The sequence below is a fragment of the Vombatus ursinus genome, unplaced genomic scaffold (assembly GCF_900497805.2).
Source record: "Vombatus ursinus unplaced genomic scaffold, bare-nosed wombat genome assembly UNPS02015129.1, whole genome shotgun sequence".
NCBI lineage: Eukaryota > Metazoa > Chordata > Mammalia > Diprotodontia > Vombatidae > Vombatus > Vombatus ursinus.
Genome location: NW_020954907.1, coordinates 809,136 through 832,288, shown reverse-complemented (window position 1 = coordinate 832,288; position 23,153 = coordinate 809,136). Strand labels below are relative to the sequence as shown.

At 41.4% G+C, this 23,153-nt stretch overlaps 2 protein-coding genes across 7 annotated transcripts in view; one reads left to right on the top strand and one right to left on the bottom strand.

Moving 5' to 3' along the window:
* Positions 1–220, bottom strand: part of BLOC1S2 (biogenesis of lysosomal organelles complex 1 subunit 2) — a 5,466-nt gene extending 5,246 nt beyond the window's left edge. The window contains exon 1 of one of the 2 annotated variants that reach the window (XR_003567727.1): positions 119–220. Coding sequence is in view for 1 of the 2 variants with exons in the window: in XM_027846351.1 (XP_027702152.1) it covers positions 119–173 (55 nt within the window). In the remaining variant the exon portion in view is untranslated. The remainder of the gene's footprint in view (positions 1–118) is intronic. The other variant, XM_027846351.1, reaches the window with a different exon arrangement.
* Positions 221–3,965: 3,745 nt separating this feature from the next.
* The window catches only part of CHUK (conserved helix-loop-helix ubiquitous kinase), a 38,227-nt gene continuing 19,039 nt past the window's right edge, over positions 3,966–23,153 (top strand). For 3 of the 5 annotated variants that reach the window (XM_027846325.1, XM_027846324.1, XM_027846328.1), the window contains exons 1-11: positions 3,966–4,070; positions 7,888–7,982; positions 9,645–9,759; positions 10,368–10,437; positions 11,107–11,195; positions 15,182–15,271; positions 15,423–15,547; positions 15,704–15,811; positions 16,233–16,368; positions 21,885–22,079; positions 22,643–22,745. In XM_027846325.1, the coding sequence (XP_027702126.1) occupies positions 3,966–4,070; positions 7,888–7,982; positions 9,645–9,759; positions 10,368–10,437; positions 11,107–11,195; positions 15,182–15,271; positions 15,423–15,547; positions 15,704–15,811; positions 16,233–16,368; positions 21,885–22,079; positions 22,643–22,745 (1,231 nt within the window). Of the gene's footprint in view, positions 4,071–7,887; positions 7,983–9,033; positions 9,192–9,644; positions 9,760–10,367; positions 10,438–11,106; positions 11,196–15,181; positions 15,272–15,422; positions 15,548–15,703; positions 15,812–16,232; positions 16,369–21,884; positions 22,080–22,642; positions 22,746–23,153 lie in introns of those variants that run through there. The other 2 variants (XM_027846327.1, XM_027846326.1) reach the window with 2 other exon arrangements.

The window sequence follows — 23,153 nt, the reverse complement described above, 5'->3', positions numbered from 1 at the left end:
CGGCTCAGACCAGCCCCGCCCCGTCTTGCCCCAGACCTCCTCTAACACCTCACCCCGCTCCTTCCCAAGCATCCCGGGGCGAGGGTCGCCCCTTCCCCAAGGCCCACCCTTCTTTTACCTCGTCCCAGACCCTCCCGCTGGGCTTCAGGGTCGCCCTCGGCCGTGGCCGCCATGCCTGAGCCTTCTCAGGCCCCGCTAGCGGGCCATAGGCCTTCCGGGGTTGCGCGCATGCGCCGGAGGGGAGCGGCACCTCCCGCTTCCCACCACCCCGCCCTGGCTCTCTTCCGTAGTCTCTAGGAGCCGCCCTTCCCGTTCTGGCACCGCCTAGCTCTTCCTAGCCCCGCCCCTCACAGCCTCTCTCTCTCCCAGGCCCCCAGTTTCCGCTCTTGGCCCCGCCCCATAAGGCTGTCTTCCCGATGCCTTTTCCAGTTCCCTTCCATTATCCCGATCTAGGGGTCTCCAAGCGGTACTCTTACTTCTTGTTCTCCTTCCTCGCTGTGTCTCTCTTTCCGTCTCTTCTACTCCATCACTGCCCCGTCCCTCCTTCTTCTCAGTTCTAGTTGATTGACTGGTTGATTGCCTCTCCTCAGTTTTAAACCTTGAGCTCCGCTACTAATGACACTGTTGACCATACCATCACCTCTTGGACACTTTCTTCCTTTGGCCTCAAGCACAGAGTATTTTCCTGTTTCTGCCCAGGTCAACAACATTTATTAAGCGTCTGCTCTTTGCCAGGTACTCTGCTGAGCGCAGTGTGTGCAAAGAAAGGCAAAAATAGCCTCCGCTCTCAAGGAGCTCAATGTAATGGGGGAGAAAGCATGCAAACAGCTAAATACAAACAAACTATAGACGGTAAATTGGAGGGAGAAAGCTAAAGCCGTGAGGGTAACTGGTAGGAGACTTGAAGCAAGCTGCCTTACCTTCTCGGCCTTCTTAGCTGTTTCATTTTCCGTGTTTCTGGTGAGTGGATGCCAGCCCATTCCTCTGCTCATTTCTCTCTATACCCTCCCTCTCTCAGTGCTTTGACATGCCCCTATCCATTGAAAGATGGGTGAGATGGGCACGGTAAGACTGGGCTAGATTGGATCCAGATCTTGAAAGCAAAGAGATAATGATAACAACTAACGTTTTTATAATGATTACTACCTACTAGGCTCTATGCTAAGTGCTTTACAATTATGATCTCATTTGATCTTCACGAAGACCAGCTTAAGAAGGGAGTAGATCATAGGATGTAGGCAAGGGCCAGGCCCAAAGGGCAGAGGTGAAATCGTAGGATTTAGAGCTGAAAGGAGGCCTTAGAAAGCATTTGGTCCAATACCTTCATTTCATAGATGAAAACATTGAAGCCCAGAAAGGTTGCATATGCTCCCGATGTCACGAATGTGTAGCAAAACTGAGATTCAACAATTCAATAAATATTTATTAACCACCTACTGGTGGTATAGGAGAGTAGCATAGTAAAAAAAAAAAAAAAGGGCCTGCTTTAGAAAGATCTGAGTTAAATCTAGCCCCTGTCAAAGTTCTAGCAATGTGTGTGACTCTGGGCCAGTCAGTTTTTCAATGCCCTCAGGCAAATCTAAGACTAGTCTTTACAAATCAATTGCTAGGGTGAGAGAAATTACTAGTCCTGACCAAGATAAAGTGTCAGGCACTAGGCACTGGAGTTCCAAAGAAAAAAACAACAATTTTAACTCTTAAGCTTACATTTTACTGAGGATCACAATATGTATATAGATAAGTAAATAAAGAGAATTTGAGGTGGGGGAAAACATTAATTACTGATAAGATCAAGGAAGCCATCACTGAAAATAGGGCACCTGAGCTGAACTTTGAAGGCAAATTAGGATTTTGAGTGATGGAGGATAGAGCGTGTTCTAAGCCTGAGCTAGTTTATGGAGATGAGAGATAAAATATTGAGTTTAGGAAAGGAGTCTAATTTTACTAAAATGTAATATGCATATGACAGCCATATGAAATAAGGCTAGAAAAACAGATTAGAGCCAGATTATAGAGGGTTTTAAATGCTTTGCTGAGGAATTGGTATTTTATCCTAGTAGGAAAAGGGAGCACTGAAGGTTTTTGAGCAGAGGCAGTGGTCAGATTTGTGTACCTTAGAAAGATTTTCACAATGAATGCAGGAGAGCAATATATACTTATTGTAGATCAGAGATTAAGCTAGAAGGGAAATTTAGCAGCATGGAGACCAGTTTACACTTCCTCATTTTGCATAGGAGGAAACTGAAATCCAGAGTTTAGTGACTGTCTCATTAAAGCTGCTTAGTGTATGAAATGAGATTTGAACCCAGGTCTTCCTGATTCTAAGTCCGGCACTCCATTTGCTATACTAGAGCCAACATGAATGGAGAGCAGGAGGCTAACGTGAGAAGTATGGAGGTGGAATTGATAAGATATGGCAACTGATTAGATGTTTGGGACGATAAAGGAAAAGTATGGATGAGTTGGAGATTATGAACTTTAGTGACTGGGAGAATGGTTATGTCCTCAATTTCCTTCTCCTCCCTTCTTCCAGTCAGCTGGATTTATAACCTAAGAGTCATGCTTGACTTGACTCTCTGACTCACTCTCCATAACCAATTAGTTGCACGGTCTTGCCAGTTCCACCAGGATTCTTTAACATCTCACATCCATCCCCTTCTCTCAACTCATACCCCTGGATCCTAGTTCAAGATCACATCACCCTAATTAGCCTATTTACATCAATTCATTCCCATCCTGAATTCACCCTTTACACACCTGCCAAATTTCTTTTAGTCAGGTGTGGTCTGTGTCAGATCTCTGTTCAAGAAACTTCAGTGGGTCCCCACTTCCTTTAGGACAAATTACAAACTCTTTAGTTTTCTGGATTCCACATTCCTCCCTCTCACACACATCCCACTCCAGTCAAACTGGCTCATTTACTGTTCCTTGTGTGCACTATCCACCCCCCATCTCTGTCTTTGCAACAGCTGCTCCCCATGCCTCCAATGCCTCTCTCTTCCCCTTTCTTTCACCCTAAGTTGAGGCTTTTCCTGATTCTTCCTGTTCTTGGTGTCTCTCTTCCTCCATTGCTAACATAAAAAAAAATTACATCCTTTTTTTTTTTTTTTTTGCTTGTCTGTGAAACTGTATCCCCTAGTACAAGGGATTTTTAATCTGAGGTCTAGGTCTGTGGGCATAAACTCTGACTCTGGATGTATTTTAGGGGGCCTAACTATAAACCTGGATTGGGTAAAAAGAAAAACAAAACAACTTCAACTTCACTAACCTCTAATTGAAATTCAGCATTCCCTTGATTATTTAAAAACAATCTGAGAAAGGGGTCCACAGTTTTCACCAGACTGCCAAAGGGGTCCATGACCCTGGAAAGATCAGGCACCTTTGCTCTAGCAGAAGGCATGTTCTTTTAGAGCTGGTACCTTCATTTTTGCCCATCTACCTCCTGGACAGTAAGTATCTAGCCCCTAAGTATTATAAGTGCTTGCTGACTGTTTGATTTGGGGATCCAGAGCTGCAGCTTCATCAGGTTGGACACTCCATTACAGTTTTACAGAACTTCTGCTTGGGTAGGGGCCTTAAGAGGCTGGGTGACCTGCTCTGCATCCCAGCACCTCCCGCTACCCCTCTATACTGTCCAGTCATGGTCCCGGCTCCCTGCCTCCAAAACTCGCCTCCTGGGGGCGCTTGCAGGAGCTAAGGTCAAACGGCAGGGGGCGCAAGGGCTCCGGGTTGGTGGAGCCCGAGGTGAAGTCGCAGGTGGGAGGGGCCTCGAACATGTGAGACGGGGGCGGGGCGCGTAGAACGATGAGTCCCAGGCCAAGGGAAATGGGTTATTTCCTGCTCTTTCCACGCCCGGATGTGACGTCGAGCTCTCGCGAGAAGATCGTGTTGGTGGGAGCGGCGGCGGGGGCCGTGAGCCGGCCTGGAAGCGGCGGCCGAGTCTGCGGCCGACCCCGCTCCCGCCCATGGACCGGCCCCCGGGACTGCGGCCCGGCGCGGGCGGGCCCTGGGAGATGCGGGAGCGGCTGGGCACGGGCGGCTTCGGGAACGTCTGTCTCTATCAGCACCGGGTGAGGCGGCGGTGGGGCTGGAGGGGGGGGGGGGGGGGAGGTGGGGGGGGGGCGGGCGGGGGGGGGGGCGTGTATGTGGGGGGGGCAGCTTTCTGGGTGCGCGCGCTTGTGTGTGTGTGTGTGCGCGCGCGTGTGGTCCACGGGTCGTGATCTTGTTGGTGGGACACTCTGGGTGCCGTGCCAAGTGTGCCCCGTGGGTGTGGCTCTGTCTTCGGGAGTGCACGGCTCGCCCTGGGACACCGGGGGTGACTGATGCCTGGGGGATCACGCGTGACACACTTGGTGTGATACTGGTTGTGATTCTGTACGAGTGACATGGCCCCATGCGGTGCTGCACTTCTGTCCTGATTGACAGTGAAGAGGTTGTGACTGATCCTGTTTTGGAGATCTGGGGTAATGCCTGGCTGGGTGGGACTTTGGTTAGAGAGAGAGAGAGAGAGAGAGAGAGAAAGAGACAGAGTGTGTGTGTGTGTTTGTGTTAGAGTGCAAGCATTTGTGTTCCTGTTGTACATGGTGGTTTGCAGGTTTTTCGACTCCTTAGAGAGCAATTGTTGTTACACTGGTAGCACGTACTTCCCACCATCATTAGACAGCAAGGACTGGCTTTCCCCTTCTTTTTATACCCAGTGCTTAGCCCAGTGCCTGGCCTTTGGTCGCCATTTGATAATAATACTAGTTGATTTGAGAGGGAAATATGAAAAGGAGGAGAAGATTGGACAGGCTGTGTTATGGGCTTTGTTGGCTCTTACAGCGTGTAAGGTCCTGTGCTAAGTATCAGAGGAGAGGAAAGAAAGAGGCAATGATTTATAGTCCAGGGGCTTGACAGAACAAAGTCAGAACCTGGTAAGACACTACACTGCAGAGACATCGAGGTGGCGTAGTGGAAGGAGTGTAGTGCTTGGAGTTAAGAAGACCTGACTTTGAGTGTTGCCTTAGACTGTGTGACTCTAAGCAAGTCACTTAACTTCTTATCAGTAAAATGATTATAATAATAACACATAACAGGGTTATTGTGAGGATCAAATGAGTTAACACGTAAAGCACTTTTACAAACCATAAAGCACTATATAAATATGAGATCATATCATCCTCTGCCTTTGATATTTATGACCTTTCAATCCCAACTTTAACTACAAACCATGATGGTCCCACCTTAGACCTCACTATGTCACAGAACGGTACCATCACCAAGATCCTGAACTTTCAAAATATACTCTCTTAACATCCTTCTGTCCTTTATTCTCTCCTATTATTCCCTGAAGCTATTGTCCAACCTTTCTTTCCTTTCCATAACTCACTACCTGCTCCCAAGCTCTCACAAATTTTGAAGTAGATGACTTAGTTGAGTGATGAATGGGGAAGGAGAAAGATTGGACAATTTCTACATTGGGGATGATAAGATTGGAAAGGGTTGAAGAAGTACTATTTTTTGTTGGAATGGAAACTCTGAGTACTGTAGACTTCTCTTTCAAGAAGTTTGGAAGTGAAAGGGTACAGGGAGATGATTCAAGTAGATGGAAGTTTTTGGGAGCATGAGAGGTATTTCTAGAGTAAAGGAGTCCTGAGCGTGTTTATAGACTGAAAGGAATCAGTGAGGATGGGGCCAGATACTGTAGTTGATGGAGAAAGGGCCTGGAGAGGTAAGTGGAAGAGGACAGGATTAAGCAATTTTGATTTTGTGCTTTGGCTTCTGTGACACTAGATTTCCTGGTTTTCCTTCTACTTTTCTGCCTGTTCCCTTTTCTGAGTCCTCTTTTATAGGATCCTTAATTTAGAGCTGGAAGGAAGCCCCTCCCTACTCCCACTCCCCTTTTACAGGTAAGGAAACTGAGACTTAGGTTATAGTAAGTAACAGGGCTGGTGGTATTGGAATACAACCCCTCTTGTTCCAAATCTAATTCTCGGTCTTGCCGGAACCTGCTTCGTATTTCCTTTGGTTTGGTTTGTGGCCTCATTTTCTTCTTACATAGTTTTGGTGACTTTTGTGGACTCTTATAGTTTCAATTAACCTGTGTGCCGATAGTGCCCTAAGCATTGACCTTAAGTATTGCTTCAGTGTACCGTCTCCAGACAGAGGAGAGATGAAGATTAAACTATATATACAATTTCATTACTTATATTGTCTAGTCAAGTCATCAAGCATTTATCAAGTGTTTATTACGTACCAGGCATTGTGCTAAGCGATCAGGATAAGTTTTGTTTTTTTTTTTGTTTTGACCCATCTATAAAACTTTTTTAAGAAGTTAAATAATTATATTATTTCAAGTAATAAATGATGAGAAGTGGTAGCTCTTTTTTTTTGTGATTATAACTCTGAACTTAATATAGTGTAAATCAAGGTTATTTTTGCATTCTGCAAAATTTTTGGGGGGTCATATTGAAACCCTGTTTCAACCTGTGAAACAATGTATCCTAATATAGTATTTTAAAAAAATTTCAATCACTAAAAATAAAATCAGGTATTTTATTTAAGAAATAATTTGTTTTTATTCATTATGGTATACGTGATGATGTTGTTTAACAAATATCAGTAATTAAATTCACTTAACACAAATTTTTTATTGATTCATTTTGTTTTGATATAAGGTGCTACCCTACTCCCAACTCTCAAATCCTCTACAAAATTCATTCCCTGAAAAGTTAAAGCAAAACTATTTAAGAGAATGATTGACTGATAGTACATATCACTTTCCAGTTTTATAGTTTAACAGCCCTTAACAGAAAGAATGTGTTCTTTAACTTTATTTAATATTTACATTATCTATCGTTTTTGACTTGAGGTCATCTTTTACATTGTTGTAATCATTGTATATATTGTTCTTTTGTCTTTTTTCTTCAGTTTGTATCACTTCACAGTCTTCTTGTGTTTCTCTGAAATTTTTTTCATTGTTGCTTGCAATGAAATAATAGTCCATTACATTCATATGGTATTGTGTTTTCAGCCATTCTCAAGTTGTTGGAAGTGTTTTGTTTTCAGCTTCTTGTCATTACAAATGATGTTGCTTTGTATTTCAGTTCGCCTCAGCATATGTTAACTACTTGTTTTATGCAAAAGACACTGTGCTAAGTTCTGGAGAATATGAAGACAAAAAAAGTGAAGCAGTTTTTGCCTACGTGGAATTTAAATTGTACAATAAAGAGATTTTCAATCTAATATCAGAGCCCCAGAATTGCTTTATATTGCATTTAGATTTGCTGATCAAATCATATACCTGTCTTCTACCTTTTTTTTTTTTTGTTTCATGTGATATTCTCAAAGACCTCATCATGTCTGCCACATGGAGCACGTTTACTGCCTGCTATCTTGATTCTGTGATAGAGGATAGTTGCTACTTGACCTTGTAGAATTATCATAGACAGGTGTGGCATTAAAAATGCAGGATTGGAATGTTTATTTTTATTGAGACCAAGTTGTGCTGGTACGCACCCTATGTTCCATTTGTGGGTGGGTCTCAAGCTCTCTGACAGTCCTGAACCTTATGTATTAATAAATGAAAAGAGATGAGGAAAAAAAGATCCATCTGTTTTCTAGTGTTGTTTGTGAAAGAACATTGTGATTGGAGCTAGGTAGAAGATCAATGCAATGATTTAAGTGAATGGGTGCCTACACTCTGATACATATTTGGAGGCCAATTTTGAAGATGAGATAGCTTTGATATACTTCCCACAGATGTTTGTGTCCAACCAGGGAGAATCAGCCTGAGGTTTGGGTTAAGTGGTAGAGTGGCAAGAGTTGGTTGTCTAAAACTCTGGAACTGTTCTGTGCAAGAATGTGGCTTCTTCCTTTCAATTCTTCTTTTCCTTTTTTTTTTTTCAGGAACTTGGTAACAAAATAGCTATTAAATCTTGCCGCCTGGAGCTAAGTGCAAAAAATAAAGACCGATGGTGCCATGAAATCCAGATCATGAAGAAGTAAGTATATTTTAGGGTTTATATTTCTACCTACCTTTAGTATGTGCTCAGGCCAAAGCTTGACAGTGAAGTTCTGAGAACTCTCTTAGCCTTGAGTTTTTGTTTTTGTCTTTTTTTGCATTATAAAATATGTATTTTCCATTAAAAAAGAGAATAGACCTGGTATGGGAATAGACATTGTATCTAAGTATAGTGTGTGTTTGTGTGTGTAAATTGTCTGTACTCTAAGGGCACAGTCATACCTTCTTGTGCAGGCCTGTTTTATGTCCTCTATATTTTTTGCAGGCTGCCCAAAATCCTTTGGTGGGCTGTATGGTGTGCAGGCCTGTTCTAATTTATGCACTTTGCCCTCATGTTGTGAATACTTTCTTTTGGGATAGTCCCTGATAAGAGTTTGTCTTGTTACTATTTATTATTTGATGGTTTTTAGAATGCTTTTATATCCCCTCTTTCCTAGGGTTTTATAACAGTCCCGGGAAGAAGGCTTAGAGAGATCGAGTGACTTTTCCCAAGGTCATACAATTAATAAATCCTGGAATGATTTGAACCCAGGTCCTTGATTCTTAGTTCACTGTGTTTTTTACTATGTCATATGGCTTGCCGCTTGAGGGGAAATAATGTCAATTTGGCATTGGAAATAATGGCTTGGTCCTCCACTATTCTTAAGCATGAAGATTCCTTTATTTTCACTATGTTCTTATAATTGCAGAAAAATAATATATTTTAGCAAGGTTGGCAACATTAGAAGAATCTTCTCATTAACTAATAGAAAATTGTCACCCAGAACTATTCTCTCAATCTTCCTTTTTTTTCTATTCATTCCAGTTAATGAAACTTTATAATAGGTGGATAGAGTGGACAATGCCACCAATTATTATTGGTATATTTCAGTATAGTTTATGTTATTATTATCATATATATTATATTATTATTAACATCATTGTAATTGGTCAGAAGAGTTGGACTCAGTAACTTTAAGCTCCCTCTTAGTTCTGTTTACTGTGGCTTTTTAAGAAGGAGTCATATATGTTAAATATCCCTTCCCTTATAGATTGGGACAGACAGCATACTTTGAGTGAAGAAGTGGCTGGCGAGTGCACAGTGCCGATGAGGCCAGGGTTATAGGTCCAGTGCCCATACTAGCCAAGTAATTTTGAACAGAGAAAAATTCCATTTCACATCTGGACACTAACTTTGGCCAGCCATCTGGTAAGGGCATGCTGCTGGTCACAAGGGTAATTTCAAAGGGCATTCTGTAACTCATTCCCATTATTGACAGCAGTTTTAAGTCTGTTTTCTCTGAAAGTCATGCTTCAGGTTTGCATCATATTTGAGTACAGACTCACAGCCTGTCAGCTGGAAGGGACCATTGGGCTAACCTTGTCTAACTCCCCCATCACAGACGTCCACCTGAGGTCCTTTGAGGGAAAGTAATTAGCTCAAGGTCACATGGCTAGTGAGTGGGAGAGCAGGAAGTGGGAGAGCAGGATGGGAGGCCAGTTCTTCTGAGTCCAAATCTTGTGCTCTTTCCACTACACTGTGTTGTCCTCCTCCCTCCTGGGCATGTTTACAGGAAACTTGTAGGCCCCTGTGGTGAAACACCACGAGGTGGTGCCACATGAAGGGAAATTTTTTATTAGCATTTTGCTCTTTTCTGTTTAGGTTGAATCATCCCAGTGTTGTAAAGGCCTGTGATGTTCCTGAGGAGATGAATTTCTTGATTAATGATGTCCCTCTTCTGGCCATGGAATACTGCTCAGGGGGAGATCTTCGGAAGGTAGCTGGGGCTGCTCTGCATTGGGAGTGGCATCACTCTGGTCACTGACTTGCTTAGTTGGTTCAGATTTGGTAGGAGGATTCACATTCTTTATAACCATGCAGTGATGGGCTGATAGTTTAATAGATTTATGACAGTGTTTTTGTGGTGGAAAAAGTGTGATCAAAACCCCAGGGTTTATTTATGGTGCCTACCCGGAACACACTCGTCAGAAGCGTTAGCCATATAGTAATGGAATTGATGGGTAACACCTCTACTTTCTCTTTCTGACATGTTTCCAACCTGCCTCCTTCCTCCATTTCAAATCTGCCATTGATAACTGCCCATGTGGCTGTAGGACTGGGATCTTTGAGGTTTTAAAACTTTTTTGAAATTGAAATATTCTGTTCTCTTTCTTCTTTCTCTTCTATCTACTAGGATGGAATTTATATAGTCTCAGTATAGGTTTTTTCCCTGATGTCTTCTTTTTTTTTTTGGTCATAATTTGCTTTCTCGTGTGAGTAAGCATTACTTCAGGGCAAGGTTACCAGTGAGTATGGCTGTGGTTATTGATATAACACATTTATTTAGAGAGTACATATTTTTAAACTCCTGTTTTCTTCCTTTAGTTACTCAACAAGCCAGAAAATTGCTGTGGACTTAAAGAGAGTCAAGTCCTTTCTCTGCTTAGTGATATTGGTATGTAGTTGACCAAATTACCATCATTTGATTGTTACTGATGTTGGGGTTTTGATGAGGGGAAGAGATCTGTGTAAAATGTTAACACTTCAGATGCACTGAGGAAGTGTTAGTCTGCTTCCCTGAACCGTGAATTGGAATTCAAAAATCTCTGTGACTGTCAAAACAAAATTGAATGCTGGACTTTTGATAAAGTATTGTGTTCTTGCTAGAAGACATCTCCAGCTTAATAGAGGAAATGTTCTAACCTATTTGGCTAATAACTACTCAGAATAAATCTTTTTTGTAACTTTAACTTAGTAATTAGAAGGCACCTTTTCCAGGTTATATAGCAGGGTTATACATCTGACTTGATGAACACAATTTTGAATTTTTGTGTCTGGCTCTTCACGTGAGCAGCTGTGACCATGAAACTTCATGGATATGTGTGAACCAGGAGAGTTTCTTCCTGAGATTGTGTGCCTTAGAGTTTTAAGTCAGGAGAACTTGGGTTCAGGTCCAGGCTCTGACACATAATAATTGATCTTTGTCAGTTTCCTCATCTATAAAATGGGAATAATAATGCTTGCACTGCCTACCTCACAGGGATGTTGTGTGGAAAGCCTTAAATAGCTATATAAAAGTGAGTTGTTGTTAGTCCCTCAAAATATATTTTTTATATTCATTTAGGGTCGGGAATTCAATATTTGCATGAAAATAGAATTATTCACAGAGATCTAAAACCTGAAAATATAGTTCTTCAGGATGTTGGTGGGAAGGTAGGTAAAATGCTGAAGGACCTTTACATGCCTGCTAAGTGTAGCACCCCTAGCTTATTGGGCTTAGAGAAGGATCAAGGTATTTTAAAGTTTTTGACTTTTGCTCTGGGGGAAAAATGAAGCATAATTGATACATTTTTATACCAGCTTTAATTTAAGAAAAGTTTGAATACTCTCTAAATTCTAAGTGTGGTCCAAAGACTCTTTACTTCGGCTCAGTGTTAAATTTGGAAATTTTGATTCTCTATTTTCTAAACAGATGACTTTGAAAAAATATGTAGATTTTAAATAAATACATAGAGTATTCATGAATAGTAACTGAATTTGAGTCATTTTCTGGATACATTTTAAGGAAAAAACCTTTTTCTGAGTAAAGCTATCTCTGTTGTCATCTTTGCATTTGGAAACTTTCTTTTCTTTTCCCCAATGCATAAAACTTTTATTAGACTGTCTTTGGCATAGTGTGATATCCCACGAGCTCTTCATAGAGGTAGACTTAGTACTGAGCAGGTTACAGATAGACAATATTCTTCCTTGTTTTAATGCTGCAAGTCTGAACAAATTTTTGGAATTGGTACAGAGTAGCACAAAAGCTAATGTAAAGTAGTAGGCCTATAATTGTCTTGGGTTCAGTTGTTTTGTCAGTCACTCTAGACTTTTAAAGACATCATCCTAACATATTCTTCTGGGCTTTGTCAGAAAGGGCATTGGAAGCAACATTTTAAAATATGCATTTCTTTCTCTTTTATAAACACTCAGTGTGTACATAATAGGAATTCCAATTGCAGTTCCGGTCACCCCATCTAAAAAAAAATTAGAGAATTGTCAAAAGGCTAGATGAATGAGAGAAATCAGGAGGATGGATGAGAGGCTGTGGTGTGGAGAGAGACTGAAAAGATGAGAGCTTTTCACGTAGGAAAGACCAAGTGATAGAGGGATATGATGGGATTTCTTAAAATTATTAAGAATATGGATTTGGTGTATGTAGAACAGGTTATTCCAGACTATCCTCATTTTCCTTTTTTTTTTGAAGAGTTAATTAGACCAGGAGATTACAGTAGATGTTATTCACCTAGATTTCAGCAAAACATTTGAAAAAGTCTTTAGTGCTGTCCTTGTGGACAAAGAGAGATAGGGGCTAGAATGCTAGATGATAGTATATTTAAGTGACTTTGAAACAGGTTGATTGACAGGAGCCCTGAGATAGGTATTAATGAGTGGATGGCAATTTGACACGTCCCTGGGCTTTGAATTTGGCCCTGATATGAATGATTTGGATAAAGGTATCACTCGTTAATTTATCAGATTTACAGATGATGACCAAAACAAGGAGATATAGTTAACACCTAACAAAGATCTGATCATGTCATTCCACTATTGAAATTTTCAGTGGTTCTAAAATATAAAATTTTATAAATAAGTGGTTTAAAATATAAAATTCTCAGCTTGACATATAAAGCCCTTCACTATCTGGTTTCAACCTCCTTTTCAAGTCTTATGTATTGCTCTCCTTCCATACATTTCCTGTTACAGTCACACAGGCCTGCTACTTCTTCCCCATACATAATATTCTATTTTCTACCTTCATGTCTTTGTACAGGTAGTTCCTTCTGTATGGAACGCGTCCCTCTTCTCTTATTCCTTGTAAAATCTCTAGTTTCCTTCAAATCACAACTTGGTACCACCCCCTGCCTGAGGCTTTTTTAAACCTCTGCTATTTAGGAATCTTTTCCTTTTGAAATTACTTTGTATTTTCTTCTCTGTCTACATGGGTTCCCTCCAGTAGAGCTTAAGCTCCCTCAAGGCAGGGGTTTTCACTTTTGTCTTTGTTTAGCCCAAAGCCTTGCATCTATAGTAGGTGCTTAATAAATGTGAATTGTGTAAAACCTAATTGAAATACAGTGGAATGATAGTCTGGAGCCAGAAAGATCTTAACAGGCTAGCTCATTGAGTCATATTGAGTAAGATGAAATGTAATAGGTATAACTGTCAAGTCCTACTCTTGAATTTAAAAGAAGTTTTTCACAAGATCAGGACTGGGATATTTGTCTGGATCGTTCATCTGAAAAAAACGTCGAGGGAATTTAGTGAACTGTATGGTAAAAATGAGAGAGAGCAGTTACGATATGGCATCTAGAAAAGCAGCTGCCATCTTTTGGTGTCCAGAACATGGCTGGTGATAGTCCTGCTGGACTCTGTTATACTCTGCCTTGGCCAGACCACGTCATGAAATCAGCGAGCTTTTATCTAAATACAAGCATCTGTAACAAGCCAAGAAGAAGGCAGAATAGCTCTTGGCCTCAAGGCTCAGGGCACCATCTTTTATGTAAGACGTGGATAAGCTGGCGAGCGTCCCAGAAGAGTGGGGAAGGGTCTCGGATCTATGTCATGAGAGAACATTTATCCTGGAGAGAAGACTTCTGGGGAAAAGGGATTCTACTTGTCCTATCTAGGCCCAGGACAGAACTATGAGTAATGGAGGGCACTTCAGAGAGGCTCATTTTTGCTTGATATGAGGAAAAACTTCCTCACAATTAAGTGAGCCCAAACCAGGCTAAGCTGCTTTGGGGGGTGGATGGGAGGGTCACCCTCACAAGAGGTCTTTTAGGTGGGGCTACATGACTGCTCACTTGTTGGGATATTCTGAAAGACATTCTTAGTCTGATATGGTCTCTGAGGTCCTTTCTCGTTTTATGGCTCCCAGAGCAGGGTTCTAGAACTCGATGGGCATCTGTGTATCTTAAACGAAGGTAAGGCTTCTTTTTATTCTACACAGCAGATTCAGTCTAAGGAGCTCATGCCTCTGTGAGGTAACATGGTGCCAGCTGAAGCTAGAGATAGGTTAAGAAAGGTTTAGCTAGATTAGAAGACAGGTCCAGAATGTTACAAGAGGGGTATATTCAAAGGAAGGTGGAGGGATATTTGGTAGCTTCTCTCTTTTTTTGAGGACTATACAATGGCAGGCAGTTGTAATGCCAGGTGGCCACAAACTGCTGTTTTCTGCCATGGTTAGATGCAAGGCATCAGGTTGAATGGACCAATTGGACTGCCTTGTTCCCAAGTGGCATCTTCAGGACTCTTTCCTCGTGGCAGAGAATTAAATAGCCCAATGCCAGGTGACATATCAGAAATAATAAGATGTGTTTTAAGTGGTGATCATGGACCAGTTGTGGGGTGGATATAATAGAATATTTTGGTGAAGGTAAGCACATGCAGAGAATGCTGATTAGATAGCTAAAAAGAATAGAGTTCCATTCTGGAAAGAGAAGCCTTTCTTTTTAGATAACTAGTGCTTGAACTTTCTTAGCAGGTAGCCTGTCACCTCTTATTGATTGTCCTGATTTTTAGACTTAGATGGACAACTGAATAGTGTTATTTGCACACTCTTGGTTCCTTTGATAAGACATAGTCTCTGCCTTTAGAGAATTTATAATATCCTAGGACTGTGTGACTGGGTGACTGGATGGGGAAAAAGAAGGAGGATTAGAAGACACTAGCAAAGTTTATAGACCAGGAAAACAGTGGTGACTTTGTATCAGGCAGTGTCAGTAAATTGGAGATGTACTTAGCAACTTCAGGGGATTGAGAGAGGCGGTGAATGACAGAGCAGCAACACCTAATCAAATACAAGCATTTGCCAGAAGGAAAAAAGGTTGCTATTTCTCTGGAATCCAGGAAATAACATTATTTAAGGTCTTTAGAATGAAAGTTTTAAACTTTAGGTTAGATTATTCAGTGCTGAATCAGTAGCTAAGGAAAAAGAATGGGGATTGGGGTGTTGGGGACTTTGGTTGTGCTTCCTTAAAGGGAGCCCTTAGTCCCTGTCCCCTTCTTGTTTGCATGCTCTATGTCACTTATACAGTTACGCGTTCAGGTAGTAGTTTTTTAAAAGTTTAAAATTTATGCTTGGGCTTGTTCTCCAGTCTTAGTATATTCTTTAACATTTTTTCCAGCTATTAAACATAATTTATCTGATTAATTTACAGATAATTCATAAGATAATTGATTTGGGATATGCTAAAGACCTTGATCAGGGAAGTCTGTGCACATCTTTTGTGGGAACGCTGCAATATCTGGTGAGGCCTGTTCCTTTTCTTTCACTTAGAGAATAAAGGACTTTGATTCTTCTTTCTTATGCATTCCTGAAGGCCATGAGTATACAAATACTGCAAAATGTTCTTTCCTTTCCTCAGTTTTTTGACGTTTAAAACATTGTGTCTTTCAAAGGCTCCAGAGCTCTTTGAGAACAAGCCATATACTGCTACTGTTGATTATTGGAGCTTTGGGACAATGGTGTTTGAATGTATTGTGGGATATAGACCTTTCCTACATCATCTGCAGCCATTTACCTGGTAAGAAATGGAGGAAAAAATTTTGTTGGGCTTTCTGAGAGTGGGAATCAGTAATTCACTTTTTTATAAACATAAAATTAAATCGAAATATAAGACATCCATTTTATCTTAAAGTGTTTGTGTATAATGAGGTTATTATCCCTTATTATTTTCTAGGCACGAAAAGATTAAAAAGAAAGATCCCAAGCACATATTTGCGTTTGAAGAGATGACTGGAGAGGTTAGATTTAGTAGCCACTTACCTCAACCAAATAGCCTCTCTAGGTAAGTGGATTATAACTGAGATAATTTGCCTCAGATTTTACCAGAGTTTGTTAAGAATGCCATAAAGAAATGCACCTTGCCAAGCAGAGACTTCGTCAGCGCAGGGCATAGGAGGTCAGTTCCCCAGCCAGATCCTTCCTCCCTGCTCTCTGAGAATTATCGGGATGACAGCTTCAATGGTTTCATTGCAGAAAAGAGCCTGGATCTCCTGTGTGAGTTGCCAGCGACCACAGAACACACTTCGTGCATGGCTCCAGAGGCTCTTATTTCTCTGACTTAGGTGTAGTTGAGCCCCTTTCCACTTTAGTATCATTCAGAAGTTATGGTATACGATGGCTAAGCCACACAGTGAGACAGGAAGTACGCAGGCCGGCCCTCAGAAGCCTCCTTTTGTCACAGAGCCGTGCTGTTTGTGCTTTAGTTTCATAGTAGAGCCAATGGAGCAGTGGTTACAGTTGATGCTGACTTGGGATCCTCAGCAGAGAGGGGGAAGTCTGGACGTCACACTGAAGCAGCCAGGATGCTTTGTGATCATGGAGCACATACTGAACTTGAAGGTGAGTTTTGTGACATTCTCCCTGGAAAGCATCAAAGTTCAGTTAAAGCTTCTTTAGGAAATGACTATGAGAAGTCATTTTTTTACTTTTAAGTGGAAATAATAGCACGAAGACTAATTCCATTCACCTGTTTGCCTAGTAGTATTCTTGTGCTTTCTTCTTATGGCCACTTGGTGGCACAATAACCATAGCGTTGGACTTGGAGTCAGGAGGACCTGAGTTCAAATCCTGCCTCAGACACTAATAGCTTTGTGACCTATGGCATGTCACTTGACCTGTCTCAGCCTTACTTTCTGCATCAGTAAAATGGGGATAATGGGGGCAGCTAGGTGGTGAGGTGGATAGAGCATTGGCCCTGGATTGAGGAGGACCTGAGTTCAAATGCGACCTCAGACACTTGATGCTTACTAGCTGTGTGACCCTGGGCAAGTCGCTTAACCCCACTGCCTAACTAAATAAAAAAAAAATTTAAAAAAATGGAGATAACAATGGCATGTGCCTTGTAGGGTTGTTGTGAGGATCAATTGAGTTAACGTTTAAAGTACTATATATGTGAATTATTATTGTTACTGATAACAATATTTTTGATACTTGGGCAGCTGGGTGGTGCAGTGGATAGAGTGCTGGGTCTGGTGTCAGAAAGACCTGAGTTCAAATCCAGCCTCAGACACTTACTTAGCTGTGTGATCCTGGGCAAGTCACTTCACCCTGCTTGCCTCAGTTTCCTCATGTCTAAAATGAGCTGGAGAAGGAAATGGCAGACCCCTCCAGTATCTTTGCCAAGAAGGCCCCAGATGGGGTCATGAGGAGTCAGACACAACTGAAAAACAACAACAACAATAGCTTTTCAGTACTCATCCACGAAGAGGTCACTCTTGGTTCGATCTTCAAGACGCCCCGTCACGTTGCTCCTTTTCCCTTGTGGGGGCCTGTCGCCTAGACCAGGGTACCATCACGATGTGTGTAGTTTCCCGGCCTCCTCCCTGGCCTCCTTCCCGACCTCCTCCCTGGTCTCCCCGGCCTCCTCCCTGGCCTCCTCCCCAGCCTCGGGGGTCTCCTTCCTGTAGTTGGGTTCCTCTTCCTCAGTTGCTTAGGAAGTTGCTGAGGCTTCTCGTTGTTAAGCAGGTGAAGGCTGAGCTTTCAAGGCCTTCCACTGTCCATCCCCACCCTGTCACCCAGCCTTCTTTCCCATGTAGCCTCCATTTCAGGGAAGGACCATTTTTTTGTCATTGCTCACCCAGTCCGTGGCGTTCATTCCTGCCCCTCTACCTTTCTTTGCTCATCACCCTCTTCCCCCGTTGACCTCCTTCCTCTTCTGCCTGTCCAAGTCCGACCTCTTCTTCAAGTTCCTCCATGTTATAATGTCTCCCCCGTCTCCAGTGCATGTGGAAGCATTCTTTTTATGAACAGTGTATATCACAACTTTTTTTTAACCCTATTATAATTTGTTGACATAAAAACAAAGTATACAATGAGCACATGTGCTGGTCTGTGACCTAGCCACCTGGATCTCTTTTGTCAGTGTGTCACATAATTTAGCACTTAAGTTTTGCAGAATTGCTGCTGTTTCTTGATTGGTTGAGGTCAGGGCAGTGTCTGATGCACCTATTGTATGCCCCACAGTGTCCAGCACAGGGTCAGTTACATTATAGACACTTTCCAAATGTTTACTGTCAGTTAATTGATGTAGAAGGCTGGTATGTAGAGCCATTCCCTTTGCACAGCTGGCTAATTCCTTCCCTCCACAGTCAATTTATGCTCAAGTGCCTACTGTTGGCAGGTCATAAGCCAGAAATGAAGAAAATAGCACTCATGCTAGGTTGGATGCTACTTCTTTGTAACCTTCTTTGATTTAGAACTGGATATCCTGTGGATATCGTCCTTTTCTGTGTTCCCAGAAGGCCTTTGGGTTTCTTCTGCTTTGTTTCATTTGGTTAGTTAGCAGGTGATTGAAAGGTATGCTTGGCTCATAGGGTTGGCTCTGATGGCTTTTGGCTCTGTTTGTCTGAGGACTCCTAGCACTGGTTGTAGCCACAGAACACTTCAGTCTTGTCTGTACTCGTACATTGTACATTCTCAAGCATGACTGCACATAGATGTGTCCTGTTTTAAGAATGCCTACCTTCAGAAATCTTAATTTATAAAACATACATGGGGGGTATTATTTGCATTTTAGTGAAATTCTTCATCTTAAAAAAATTCACTAAACAACTCCTTTTAAGCCTCTTAGCACCTTAGTACATCTGAAATGATTAAATTTGTGAAAATGTGATTTGAAAACTTTTAAAAAATATATGAGAATGAGAAAACCAAAACCCAGAGAGGTTACTTGTCCACGGTCACACAGATATAAGTGGTAGAATCAGGATTTGAGCCCAGGTTCTTAGCACTCCTTTCATTGCACCACACTGCCTTCACTTATGAAGCCAAGGGGAAAGTACAGTTCTGTATCACTCAAGACAAAGAGACCTGGGTGTCTCTAAGGACTGAAGGCCCAATTCCCTATTCATAATGGGTCAGTGCTATGAGGAGGCAGAAAAAAAGCCAGTAAAATCTTGGGCTGCAGTATGGAAGGTGTAGGGTCTAGAATAAGGTGGAATGATAGTCACTGGACCCTCCTCCATAGCAAGATCACATCAGGAGTATGGTATATATGTTTCTAGGGGTAACATTTTTTTTTTTGCTTTTTTTTGGTGAAGCATTCAAGGTTAAGTGACTTGCCCAGGGTCACACAGCTAGTAAGTGTTATGTTCCTGAGACCAGATTTGAACTCAGGTCCTCTTGACTCCAAGGCTGGAGCTCCATTCACTGTGCCACCTAGCTACCCCCAGGGGGTAACATTTTAAGCAGAACATAGACAGGTTGGGACTTATTCAGAAGCGAGACTGGGAGAGTGAGGAGAATAAAGACCGTTCCATAATGAAGATCACTTGACTCAAATGGGGACATGTAGCTTGGAGGAAAGATGGGAGTGGGAGGCTGGGTAGTGGTTTTCAAGTATTTGAAAGGCTGTTATATGGGAAAGGGATTAAAATCAACCTGTTCTGCTTGGCCCCAGAGGTCTGTGTTAGAAGCAGTGGCTAGCAGTCTTAGGAACCTGATTTGGGCCAGACTGAAGGGAAAAGTGCCTGATAGTTTAAGCTGTCTAAATGTGGAATGAATCATGCATGGAAGACTTTATGCAGAGACTAGATGACCACTTGTGTTTCGGTGGGGGGTAAGGGGGAGGAAAGAGGGGTGCTTTAGCAGGGATTCCTATTGGACCCTAAGAGTATTCCAGTAAAGGCTTACCTTCCTGCCCAGTGGTAGATTCTGGAGCCTTTGAATAGGAGAATACTTTATCCCTTATCTAGCCTGGGCAAACATCCTAGCTTAAGACTTCTCTGAGGTAGCTGCTGGCAACCCAAGGACCTTACATTGATCTGATCCTCCTTTATTTTTACTTTTTCATATTCCTTCCATTCTGAAAAGACTTTCTTAATAAGGCTGCCTAACCTGGCTGTAGGTTCACAAGATAGAGAGCTAGAAGAAATAGTAGGGATATTGTAGCCCAAGCTTCTCATTTTTCAAAAAGGGAAACTGATACTGGTTTAAGGTCACATTGGGAGTCTATAGAGGCATGATCTGAAATCAGGACACTTCCCACTGACTCATGCTGCTTAGGATACTACATGGCCTCATCCCTTCTCTGGTTTCCTTATTCCTATAAAGGGTGCCAACAATTGCCCATTTCCTCAGGGTTAAAAAGCCTGAGTTATCCTTGATTCTTCTGCTCTGCCCATCACATTTAATCAGTTTCTGTGTCCTGTTGGATCCACCTCCTCAGTGTTTCTTACATCTCCTTTACGTGTTCACTGCCAGTATCTAAGTTTTAGACCCTTATTATCTCTTACCAAGATATGTATTACTTTTCTTTTCTTCCTCCTCCAACACCTAGCACTTGGTAGGGATTCCATAAATATATTTTGAATTTACATTCTTGATGTTTATGCCTTTGTGAGGAGCCCTGGAGTGTCTATCTCAGGATACTTAGTATTTACTTTCATTGTTGCTGAAACAAGAAACAAAACAAGTCTTGGGGAATTTCTAACAGGATACCTAGGTTAGAGATTAACCCCAATTTTGAAGAAGATTGTTTTTACTTTTAAATGTTTATATAGAAATAATAAAGAAAATCTTTTATATCTGTCTCCTAAGAGCCCCTTGCATTTGATTTTTAAAAGTGATTGTAGTAGCTCCTTGGAGAATTTACCCAGAAGACTAAAACTTATCTTTGCAGAATAGAAACTTTTTTGGTTTTACATTTGTGAATACTAAGTATGTCTTTCAGCTTTGGGGTTTGTTTTTTTTCCCAATTAATGAAAATTCACCTTTCCATCTACTTCCTTGACCCCAATTGAAAGAGAAAGGAAAACCTAAACCCTTGTAAGAAACATGCAGTCAAGCAAAACAAATTGAACTGTCCAAAAAAATCTGCCTCAATATGCACCCTGAGCCTATCACTTCTCTGATAGGAGGTGGGTAGGGTAGCATGTCTTATCATGAGTCCTCTGGAATCACACTTAGTTATGGCTTGGATCAGAATTCTTTTTTTTTTTTTTTTTTTTGACTTGTCCAGAGTCACACTAAGTGTTATGTGTCTGAGGCTGGATTTGAACTTACATCCTCCTGAATCCAGGGCTGGTGCTCTATCCACTGCACCATCTAGCTGCCCCTTGGATCAGAATTCTTAAGGCTTTCAAAATTGTTTGATTATTTAATGCTGCTGCTTTTCTAGAAATTGTTCTCCTGATCTCACCTCATTTCACTCTTCATTAATTCGTAGAAGTCTTCCCAGGTTTCTGTGAAATTGTAACCTTCATCATTTCCTACAGCAGAATTTGTTCAGCCATTCTCCAGTTGATTGACGCTCCTTCAGTTTCTAGTTCTTTGCTATCACAAAAAAAGCTGCTACCAACATTTTTGTACATATTTTTCTTTGATCTCTTTGACATATAGGCCTAGTAGTGGTATTGCTGGGTCAAAGGACGTGCACGTTTTGGTAACTTTTGGGGTGCAGTTCCACATTAGTAATGGTTAGGCTAGTTCACAGTTCTTCCAAGATAGAGTTAATATGAGTACCTGTTTTCCATAACTTCTCCATAATTTGTCACTTTCCTTTTTTTGTCAACTTTCTCAATCTGATGGGTGTCAGGTGGAGCCTCAGAGTTTCTGTAATTTGCTTTCTCTAGTGATTTTTTCATATTGCTTTTGATATCTTGGAATTCATCCTCTGAAAACTACCAGTTCACATCCTTTGACTGTATATTGATTGGGGAATGACTCATTATTATTAATTTGCATCAGTTCTCTATGTATCTTAGAAATAAGACCATTAACAGAGAAACTGGCAGTTTTATTGGCATGTGATGGGACAAAACAGTTTCTATATCTTATACTTTGTGTGCCCCATAGCCCCTTACACACATTAGACAACTGATAAACACTAATTAATCTTTATTTTCTCATTTATACAGATAGCGCATATATTGAATATGACTTCTGCCAAGATAATTTCCTTCCTGCTGTCGCCGGAGGAGAGTCTTCATTCACTCCAGTCTCGGATTGAGCATGAGACCGGAATAAATACGGCTTCTCAAGAACTGCTGTTAGAGATGGGGATTTCCCTGGACCCTCGGAAGCCTGCCTCTCAGTGTGTTCTAGATGGAGTAGTAAGAGACTTAAAATATCCCTAGAAAGTGTGTGAGCCTGATTGTGTCCAGGCTTTGCATACTCACTGTAATTCCTCTTAGCTTTGTCTTTTCGGCTCTCTGAGTTGCTCAATGAGATAAAATAGAATGATGAATGTTTAATATTTTGTCTGAGTTACCTTCCTTATTTAGATCCACATTTTCTACCCCACCACGCCCACGTTATTTTCTTCCTTTTCCCCCCTGCTTTTCCTGAAGATCTTGAAATTGAGTAGGCCATGCTTTAAGTAAGCATGACAAAGCCTGAGTCTAATTAAGACTTTTTGATTATCTTTATCCCTGATTATTAATTCCTGCAATGACATTTTTATAATTATGTTTTTCAAATTATTGACTGTTGATCCTACATATAGTATGTGCCACATCTATGTGGAAGACGTGACTGTGCTAAGCAATTTAAGCTAAAACTTCTCATATATAAAAATAGTATGTTGACATTAGTGCCTTCAGGGTATCTGGGAAGAGAGAATCTGGGATATCAGGCCCCTTGGAATGGCTACTCATGGGATTTGTTTCTCTTCCAGCGAGGCTGTGATAGCTACATGGTATATTTGTTTGATAAAAGCAAGATCGTCTATGAGGGGCCCTTTGCTTCCAGAAGTTTATCTGAATGTGTAAATTATATTGGTAAGTAATGTGTCATTTCTTACTGACCTAACATAGTTGCGGGTAGAATGGTCTTTTAGTGTTAACTGGTCTGAACTCCTGTAAAGAAAGAGTTTATCTCTTGTGAACTGAAAGGGGATGACTCATGTGTAGAGTTGAATTCTGATTTTTTTTTTGTGAGGTGATGGAACACTGTATTTGATTTGTATTCCCTTGGCTTTCTCAGGCAGCTGAGGTGGTGCAGTATACAGAACAGTAGATTTGGAGTCAGGAATTTCTGAGTTCAAATCCAGCCTCGGATACTTACTAGCTGTGTTACCTTGGGCAAATAAATCACTTAGGCTCATTGTCAGTTGGTCAGTGAACATTTATTAAGTGCCTGCTATGTGTCAGGCAGTGTGCTGAGTGTTAGGGTTACAAATAGAAAAA